Raw genomic sequence first — 10,556 nt, forward strand, 5'->3', positions numbered from 1 at the left:
GAGACACGTTGACTAATGTTACTCTATGGGTGATGGCATACACGCGTAAAATCACACGGAACGTGTGTCCGTGTGATAAGTACGTGTGCGTTTTCCTGCACGGACGACATGTCCGTTTTTGGCGGTCAGCACGCAGGCACGGACCCGCTAAAGTCTATGGGCCCGTGCCTGCACGGACGGCACACGGAGCATGTCCGTGTTCAGCACGTTTCGCCTGTGCGCGTTTTTAAACGAGCGATGTCTTATTTTATTTTTTTTTCAATTAAAGTCAGTATACTTACCTTTTTTATGATGTTCTCAGTCATACTTACATTAGCGCTCGATCTGTATCTTCCCCCCGGCTCATACTTATCAATCCCCGATCATCAGCACGGCGAGGAACAGCTGTGCCAAAAATACGCGGCTTCAATTCATTTGAAAATGCCTGCACTCATTAATCAATCTCGTATTCCCTGTTTACCCCACCCACAGGTGCCTATGATTGGTTGCAGTTACACATGCCCCCACGTTGAGTGGCAGCTGTCTCACTGCACCTAATCACAGCAGCCGGTGGGTGGGTCTATACTGTGCAGTAAAATAAATAATTAATTTAAAAAACCGGCGTGCGGTCCCCCCCAATTTTGATACCAGCCAAGATAAAGCCATATGGCTGAAGGCTGGTATTCTCAGGATGGGGAGCCCCACGTTATGGGGAGCCCCCCGCCTAACAATATCAGCCAGCAGCCGCCCAGAATTGCCGCATACAATAGGTGCGACAGTTCTGGGACTCTACCCGGCTCTTCCCGAATTGCCCTGGTGCATTGGCAATTGGGGTAATAAGGAGTTATTGGCAGCCCATAGCTGCCAATAAGTCATAGATTAATCATTGCAGGCACCCCCAATGATTAACCTACAAGTTAAAGTTAATAAACACACACAACAAAAAAATCCTTTATTTGAAATAATAAACAATAACAAATACCCTCGTTCACCACTTTATTAAGCCCCCAAAAACCCATCCATGTCCGGCATAATCCACGGAGGTCCAGCGTCGCTTCCAGCTCTGCTACATGAAGGTGACAGGAGCTGCAGAAGAACACCGCCGCTCAGCGATGATGTCACTCAGGTTACTCGCGGCCACCGCTGGATCCTCCAACTGTGACAGCAAGTCACATGAGTGACAGCGATGAAGTCACAGGTGAGTTGAGGTCACGGGGGGTGGACTCAAGCTAGCCGCGGGTAACCTGAGTGATGGCAGCGCTAATCGCACTGCTCACTTCAGTCACTCAGGGGATTAGCGGTCACCGGTGAGTCCTTCACGGGTGACTGCTAATCAGTACGCAACACAGACAGAGCCGCGGTATGACAATGAAGTCGGGTCAAGTTCACCCGAGTTCATTCTCATCGCACGCCTCTGTCTGCTGTCAGCGGGTATGTATCACCGACATTTTACATCACACACAGACATTTCACATGGACATTCCATGTACACACACACGGGCATTCCACGCGGACATTCCACACACACACGGATAGCATACGCCATCACATGGATGTCATACGTACCAGATAAACGCCCATAAAAAACGGAACATGGAGCCGAAAAACGGACCGTGAGACACGTACGTTTTTTATGCGGAAGTGTGTTTTTGGCCTTAGAGAGACTTCTCTATGGGGGTGTTTGTGGTCTTTGACAGCTGACTCCCATCTCCTGCAGTTACACAATTTCATGTATCTGCATTACTATGCAGGGATGTCTTAGAACTTCACTACAGAGTACAAGCTGGACTGTACAGATGTTTAAAGTTAATGGGTAGTCAGAAACAGTTAAAGAGCACCACTCGCCTGTCTGTTTGTGCCCTTCTTTATTGAAAGCACCACTCCAGCATTTTTTTTTTATTTCACCACTGGCATGGTGTTTTAAATCTAAGGGGTACTTTGCACGTTGCGACATCACTAGCAAATGCTAGTGATGCCCAGCGCGATAGCCCCCATCGCACATGCGATATGTAGTGCAAGCTGCTGTAGCGAACATTATAGCTACGGCAGCTTCACACGCATATACGGTGACGTCGCTGTGACTGCCGAAGAATCCCTCCTTCAAGGGGGAGGTGCATTCGGCGTCACAGCGACATCACTGCAACGTCACTAAGCAGCCGCCCAATAGAAGCGGAGGTGCGGAGATGAGCGGGATGTAAACATCCCGCCCACCTTCTCCCTTCCGCATTGCTGGTGGATGGCGGGTGCAGGTAAGGAGATGTTTGTCGCTCCTGCGGGTTTACACACAGCGATGTGTGGAGCTGCAGGAATGACAAACAACATCGTACCTGCAGACGCACCAACATTATGAAAATGAACGACGTGACACAGATCACCGATTTTTGACTGTTTCACGCTCATTCATCTTCTCTCCTAGGCTTTACACGTTGCGACGTCATTACCGGCGCCGGATGTGCGTCACTTTCGATTTGACCCCGACGATATCGCAGTAGCAATGTCGCAACATGCAAAGTACCCCTAAGTCCCCTGTTCTGGTCTTATACTCACCTTCCGGCATTTTCATCTTTTTCCAGCGCCGCTTCGGTCGGTCTCCAGGTGTTTGTGACCTGCTGTTTATTTCAGCTTTTCATGGAGTGCCAGAGGTCACAACTCAATACATATCTATGGGTACCCCATTCTGGCCTTTTTCTGGCTCTCATAGAGTTGCACTGAGAGCTTGTTATGTAACTTCTGACTTCCGGTCAATGAGATGCTACAGGCACAAAATGGCACCATGGTAGCAGAGGGGCACTGAAAAAGGATGAAAACGCCAAAAGGTGAGTATAAGACCATGGACAGGGGACTTGGATTTAAAGTGCCACTTCAGCGGTGAAATAAAAAAAAACCTGCTGTAGTGGTGCTTTAAAGGGAACCTGTCAGGTCCAATATGCACCCAGAGCCACAAGCAGTTCTGGGTGCATATTGCTACATATTGCTAATCCCTGCATAACTGTTCCTGTATACACTAGCATAGATAAAGAGATCTTTAGAAAACATATATCTAAAAATCTTTTACCGTATACTAATGAGCGAGGGGACTAGTCCCCTGGGCGTTAGTTCCCCTTGCTAGTCAGCTACAATAGCATGTTAGTACGTCCCTGTGGGCGTATTAACATGCTAATGAATGTGCAGCATCAGAGGATGATCTCACTCACCTCTCCGCAGCCATTGCCACCCGACACTAGGTTTCAGCTCAGTGCGCATGACCCCGGAGTTACGGTCATGCGCACTATGAAGCCGGGTGTATGCGTCCTGGCTTCAAACTGAAGTAGTGCGCATGACCCAAACTCCAGAGTCATGCTCACTGAGCCAAAAATCCAGCGTCGGACGCGATGGCGGTGGAGAGGTGAGTGAGATCATCCTCTGATGCTGCACAGGGGCCCACAGGGGCATACTAACATGCTAATGGGGGTGACTAGCTAGGGGAACTAATAAAAAAGACTGCTGTAACACCATTACAAATGTGAACAGGGTGCTAGCTAAAAAATACACAATTTGTATAAAGTGAAAGCTGCACACCAAGAGCAGGACTGGGTTCCCAGACAGAAAAAAAACGGGAACCCAGTCCCGCTCTTCAGCCATGTTTATTCAATTTCCTATATAGCTAGGTCCCTGGCTTCCCATTCACTAGCAGGTTTTAACCGCACATAGAGATAACATTTGGTTAGGGACATGATATATGAGAGATTACCATGAAGTGGTTATCAAGCAGTAATAATGAGTTGATCAATACATTAGCTAAATATCTCTGTTTTTCAAGTAATCCTTAGCAGTCATGCAATGTCACATTTCAATTTTTTCAATTTTTCATATGGCTAATTGTATTTTTCATTTCTTTATGTATTATAGAGCAGTTATGCTTATTTATATTTCTCTGAATTTGGTGTGCAGCTTTCACTTTATATAATTAGCTAGTGGAACTAACGCCCAGGGGAATAGTCCCTTCGCTCATTAGCATATGATAAAAGATCTTTAGAAATACTTTTTCTAATGATCTCTTTATGCTAGTGTATACAGGGACAGTTAGGCAGAGATTAGCAATATGTACGCAGGACTGCTCGTGGCTCTGGGTGTATATTGGACCTGACAGGTTCCCTTTAACAGAATATTTGGCAGGTTTAAAAAGGTGCTTTAACTAAACAATGTTAATTAGAAAAAGGCCCAAAAGTCAAGTCCCAGAGCAACAGTTGAGTCTCAACTTCTTGACTGTGAGATTGTGGCATGCTAGTAGGTTTCAACAACCACGTGGAGCCTTCCTTACTGGCAAAGCATAAGCACAGCTATAATGATGTTACCAATCAGTAACTGATATGTATGTAAAGCTGGGTCCTTTAGGGTGGTATTAAGAGCACATCTGGGCACATTTTCCAATTAATGTTATTTAGTTAAAATCCCCTGTCTGAGGATGGCCATTGTTTTATGATTAAAAAAAACACCCCTCAATACAGCTAAAGAAAGGATATAAGTACTCTAATGGTCTTTCCAGTGGCACATCTATAAGAGTTGCATCTGTGATGCCCTGGCCTATCAGCTCGTCACAGGGTATTGTGCAATCTGCCTTTCTGCACAGTATCCACCTCCTGCTTGGTTACGGGTCCCTGACCTTTGGTGTTGCTAATAACAGGCTAATAAAAATCCTAGGAACACTCTGCACCACACCAACCAGACACAAAAGTGGCTGACCTGAAAGGAATAGGGTCACCCACTTGGGGGGTTGGTAAAGGGGAGGTCAAGAGTGTTTGGAGTCAGTGGGTTGTGGAGTGACTCAAGAGGAGAGGTCAAGAGCTGGGCTCCTTGGTTTACTAGGTGGCAGATGTTGGTCTGGGCCTGGTCGAGGAGGACAGCCGGCGGCCTTGTGCCATCACCGGGCAGGGGCCAGGGCACGACGGGGTACGTGGACCCTAGGTCGAGAAGGAGCTTCAAGCGTCTTGACAATTTACCCGATGAGGACGGAGCCTTCAAGATCCATTCTCCACCCGCTCCAAAATCGGGGTACTAGCACAACAAGGGGGTTAGGACTTTCCCACTACATAGTCCAAAAAATCCCAAGCGTGAACCCTGAGAGCAAGCTCACCCAGTTAGCCATACTGGTGAGCAGACCTGATAGTTCTAAGCTAGAGGGACCATTTAGAAGAGAAGTGCCACGGAAAAGGCCACAGGCTAACAGGCAACACCACTGGGCACGGAATCCAGGCGTGCTCCCTCCCTGCTGCAGCGGTACTACGAACTTTGGTTTACCACGGTTGTCGGTGTCAGCATCATTGGACTAAATGAGTACTAAAACGATTCCTGACCGTCCCAACGGCACCTCCCTGCCACCAACACTGAGTCCTGGGGCATTTCCCCCTACACATGGAGAGGTTAAACATTTGGCTGCCCACACCATCGTCACCGGGTACTACCCATTGCAGCGTTGGTACTACACCTTACCACGCACCACAGGTGGCATCACGAACTGTCCATAAAATCCCCTGTAAATAGATCCCCCCTTTATTCCGAGTGGCCGCACGACCCCGACCCCCGGGTCTGGAGAACCCTCGAGCCACCGCGGATCCGGATGCGAGCAGCGGCGGCAGGCTGCTGATGAGTGGGCAGTACACATTCTTTGCAATTGACCCATCTTCACCATCCCTGCGCATCTCTCTAGTTTAGCAGCATTGTCCTCCATCATAGCTGCTTCAGCACTAGGTCATTTACAGTATGTAAGATGTTATAGATACTGTGGTTGTCCTTGGCCAGTAAGCTGAGGAAAGCACTTATTAGTGATACCCCAAAACCAAACTAAAGAGAATTGGTCAGTGTCAGTGAAAAATCACCCACAGGTTTGGTCAACTCAGGATCATCTACAGTATGTTTGCCTACGGTCAGACTGCCTTTAATTATTGTAATTTGTTAATAAATAAAAGATTATATTAAATAAAATTAGTATCAATTAGTACAAAATGCAAAAGAGATAAATGTATTTTTAAACTGTATTTTTTTATTTTTAGTAAGTATTTAATTGATTCAGTTTACTGAATATACTGGACCCTTCTGAAAGAGCCAACCTTGGAGTTTGAAGCTCCCCAGTCACTGCATCTCCTGTACTCTCCAGGTCTCAGATAATATTGGCGTCCTTTGTAGTTGGGCTCTTCATAGAAAACCCAATGTCCATCAAGAACATTGCAAGAGTGAATGTCATTATAATGGAACTGCTCATACACATGGAAACAATCTTCCGTGAACTCCATCATCTGGCCTCTAAAGTCTTCTTTCTCATATATCCTCATTCTAAATGGACCACGGTGCTTTATGAAAAGAAAAAAATATAAGCAATTAATCACAAGCAATCTTATTTATGACTGAACTGTCAACTGCAAAATCCATATTAATTTAAGCACAGGTCGGGATCCTTGTGCTAAAAGGAGGAAAACCTTTAGTTTAAAAATCCACTAGATAGTTTTGTAGAAAACATTATTTAAGGTGAAATGCAGTGAGATACTCAGCATACTGCTGATAGGGCTGTGCAGTGCAGAGGACCCTTCATTTTGTTAGCTCCCCGTCTTATAATACTAGTGCCTCTTTTATTAGCTCATCGGATTGGAGCGGCGGTGGTGGAGCGGCTCAGGAAGGTCACTGGAGGCAAAGAAGGTCATGCTGTGAACTTGCAGGTGGGGGTGTCGCAGCTCAGGAGGGTTGGTGATGCTGCAGGCTCGGAGGATGGGGTCTCGTGGCTCAAGAAGGGTCAGTGTGCGGAGGGTCAGTGATACTGCAGGTTCATGGGGTGTCAGCGGGCTCGAAGGATTGGGTGTCATGGCTCAAAAGGGTCAGTGTGCAGCAGCGGAGAGTCGGTGATAGTGGGGGCTCGTGGGGTGTCGCAGCCGCAAGCGCTAATGATCTGCCAGCAGACTGCAGGCTCCATTGAATTGACGGCCATTGACACAAGGACTTCAAGAAAATGGCAGCGGAGGCGGCCATACACAGATCGGCTTCCACGGTCATTTTCTTTAAGTCCATCATGTCAACTGCTGGCAATTCAAGGCAGCCCGCAAATCAATCGCACCCGCCACTGCGACATCCCACGAGCCCGCAGAAACCTCTGCTGCCGTACACTGAACCTCTTGAGCCACGATATCCCCTCCTCCGAGCCCACCGGCAGATTAATAGCGCCCCCTCATGACACCCCATGAGCCTGCAGTATCGCTGACCCTCCGCTGCTGCACACTGACCCTCCTGAGCTGCTCCACTGCAGTGACACCCCTCTGAGTCCCCCGTATCGCCGACCCTGCACCACCACTGCTGCCTCTGTAAGTTATATATGGTTTGTAAGAGGTACCCTCATTTCCCCCCAGTTTTGAGGAAAAAAGTGCATCTTACAAAACAGAAAATATGGTATATTGTTCAGATTAAAAACAAGAGGGGAAAAGAGCAGCAACAAAAATAATTGAAAACATAAGTAACTATAGTAGAGAATGGATGCACATCTAACAGGCATCCAGGTAACAGGTTTCTGACCAGTCTTTAGTCTAAAGCCAGACTAATGCTCAAACTAAAGACTGGAAACCCGGTGCCTGGATGCCTGATTAGACGTGCGTCCATTCTCTACTATTGTTACATATGTTTCTAATTATTTTTCTTGCTGCTCTTTGCCACTCATGTTTTTATTTTGTACAAAATATTTCATTTTTTCATGGAGTATTATGACTGCTGGATTCTACGGGGATCCATCTATGCAAGAGTTCACTTGCTTGTCCGACTCTGTCGCATCCTGGGTAAGCCATTATGCAGCACTCACAGATGATGTAATAGATCCTCTCTTCTTTGAAACACGGATGGAGAAACAAGCTTATTATTATCTATGTCATAAATGAATACTGTAACTGTCTCGGAGAAAAAGACCAGAAGATAAGTGATCGGCAATTCATTCCTTGCTCAGAATAAAATAATGTTATGTACAGTGCCAGAGATACAAAGACTGAAGCATAATCAAGAGCTATAGGAACAAACGCTTTATAGGGATGACACACAGAATATAGTAGGCCACTATCAATACTTAAACTTTCAGACAGATGAAACAGGTTACACAAGCAAAGAACATGAGCACAGGAGACGTATGGTACAAGAACACTGAGGGCAGTAATTGTCTGCAGTCATATTATATATATATATATATATATATATTTTTATATATATATATATATATATATATATATATATATATATATATTTTTATATAGATACATATATATATATATATATATATATATACATATATATATATATAGAGGCAGGCTAATGCTAAAGCTACATATACCCGGAGCATTTACACTTTACCTAATGACTACTTTAATATGGAAATAACAGAAATATTTTGACTTCAGATACTAACTTGAGGAGTCAGGTGACAGGACCTAATAGAATCATTGAATCCCATCCATTTTTGGAAATCAGGGTAGTCTCCTCTTCTTAGATAATATTGGCTCCCCCTGTAGTTGGGGTGCTCATACAGTATCCAGTTTCCACTATCTACTCGAATAGAATTGCAGCGGTTGAAAAAAGAGGTCATATCAGGACAGTCAGAGCTGCACTCATAGGAGCGGCCCTGGAAGTTCTTGTCCTCATAGAAGATGATCTGTTGATGAAAATGTTTAACAGTTCATTACATTTTGTTTTGTGTTATAGTCAAAATCCAAATTGGTCATATACTAATAACTTTTTTTAATTGAATCGCTCTGTCGGGCTAACACTTTTAAAGTTTATTGTCACAGGGATAGTCAGATTTACATACTCACCCGCTTTTAATATCTGTGGACATTGCTCCAGCCACTCTGTTAGTCCAATCAAAAACCAGAAGCAATGATACCCCTTTCTTTGGTTACTTGATTGGGGAGGCCTATGATTGACAGCAGTAGTCAAGCGGTTGGAACGGCACCTCATTGGAGTTGTGTCTGATACCTTCTATATTGGTGATACATTTGTTAGGTATGGGATAAACCCCTAGGCCACATTCACACATTCAGTATTTGGTCAGTATTTTACATCAGTATTTGTAAGCCAAAACCAGGAGTGGGTAAAAAAATACAGAAGTGGTGTCCGTGTTTCTATTATACTTTTCCTCTGATTGTTTTACTCCTAATTTTGACTTACAAATACTGAAGTAAAATACTGACAAAATACTCAACGTGTGAACGTGGCCTTGTATGTGCCCATGCTGCAGATCAGGTGCAGATATTTTCTGCATCAAAATACTCACCTTGTTGCAGAAAAACACACCAAAAAAGCATGCATGCACACCCATAGCTGCAACGAAAAAAGAAGCAACATGCGCCCAGCATTTCAGAATTTTCCTTAATTTTGCTGGCATAATGAATGACATGCAGATTTGTGCAACAATCTGCACGATAATTTGCACCAAATCTACACCAAAAAACTTTATGTGCGCACAGGGCTATTAAAGATGTTTTGAAAAATGAATTATTATGGAATTATGGGGCCTTGAAGAAGCCAATGTTCAGGACCCTCATCAGATAGCTAGAGTGGGAAGCTGTTACCAAAAAATGTGTATCTCTAAAGCTATATGTGCATGCTGCATCTTTGTGGTGACCACAAAGATGCACGTTCTTGGCTCTCAAAAACTGCACATGTGGCAAAAACGCATGCACTTCTGAAACGTTTTTTACATGTTTTTAACGCATTTTTGCCCAATGAGTTTTTTAAGCCAAATCTATTGACTGGAAGGACTCAAAAATGCTGGCAAAAACGCAGAAAGAATTGACATGCTGCATCTTTGTGGTCACCACAAGGACGCAGCCAAAAAAAGCTGCAACGTACGGACAGAAAAACTGAAGTCTCATAGACTTTCCTGGGGAAGGAAATTCATGCAATTTTGGGTCCAAAACTGCACCCAAAAAATGCACCAAAAATGCAACAAAAGATGCAGCGTGCGCACAAGGCCTAACATACCCTGTATGTAAGCTGGAATAAATGAGAACTGTGAAAGCTTTCATTTTCCCCAGGTAGTGGGATTGAACTCTTGCTACCAAGTTACAAGTAAATGTGGGCGAGATTTATTAGTAGGATATCTTACAATAAACATATAAAAATGGCTTGTAAGAGTGAATTTTAATGTTTCTAATGTTTTTATTTATTTTGGGAATTTGCACTTTTCCATGTTGTTATGACTATGAAGGTGAAAGGCAAAAAGTTGATGTTACAATCATATTAAAAAATGAGAATTTAATAATGTTAAGGGGGTGACATGTAAAAAGATTTAATTTATTGAAAGAGCAAACACTAAGTCAAACAAAACATATATGTAAAGCATAATTTACATACCTTTCCCATTTCTGTGGATGGTTTGGTTTAAGAGTTTAATGTTTTCTAACAAAATGTCTACTGCTCTTATATACACCTTCCACTGCTGATGTCTGCATACATTGAGTCTTACATCAACAGTTTTTGTGTTTAGTAAGGTAAACATATAGCCCTTTCATTTATTGTGTTATAGACTATTCTGTGATTACAAGAGACTATTGTCTGCATTTGCTTACTAAGAGTTC

The 10,556-nt window shown here is 44.1% G+C and overlaps 1 protein-coding gene across 1 annotated transcript; it reads right to left on the minus strand.

The window, feature by feature from the left end:
* Nucleotides 1-6,029: 6,029 nt before the first annotated feature.
* Nucleotides 6,030-10,341, minus strand: LOC142246010 (gamma-crystallin-3-like). Its single transcript, XM_075319019.1, has 3 exons — nucleotides 10,333-10,341; nucleotides 8,387-8,629; nucleotides 6,030-6,305 (listed from the first exon to the last, which is right to left on the minus strand). The coding sequence occupies exons 1-3, from the start codon at nucleotides 10,339-10,341 to the stop codon at nucleotides 6,030-6,032; spliced, it is 528 nt and encodes a 175-aa protein (XP_075175134.1).
* Between the last annotated feature and the right edge of the window lie 215 nt (nucleotides 10,342-10,556).

This window comes from Anomaloglossus baeobatrachus, chromosome 7 (genome assembly GCF_048569485.1).
Source record: "Anomaloglossus baeobatrachus isolate aAnoBae1 chromosome 7, aAnoBae1.hap1, whole genome shotgun sequence".
Lineage (NCBI taxonomy): Eukaryota > Metazoa > Chordata > Amphibia > Anura > Aromobatidae > Anomaloglossus > Anomaloglossus baeobatrachus.

Excerpts from the sequence above, each read along its gene's own strand:
- LOC142246010 (XM_075319019.1), bottom strand. Across the intron at positions 6,306-8,386 it reads CCTGTCACCTGACTCCTCAA|CACCGTGGTCCATTTAGAAT; the intron begins GTTAGTATCTGA and ends CTTTTCATAAAG.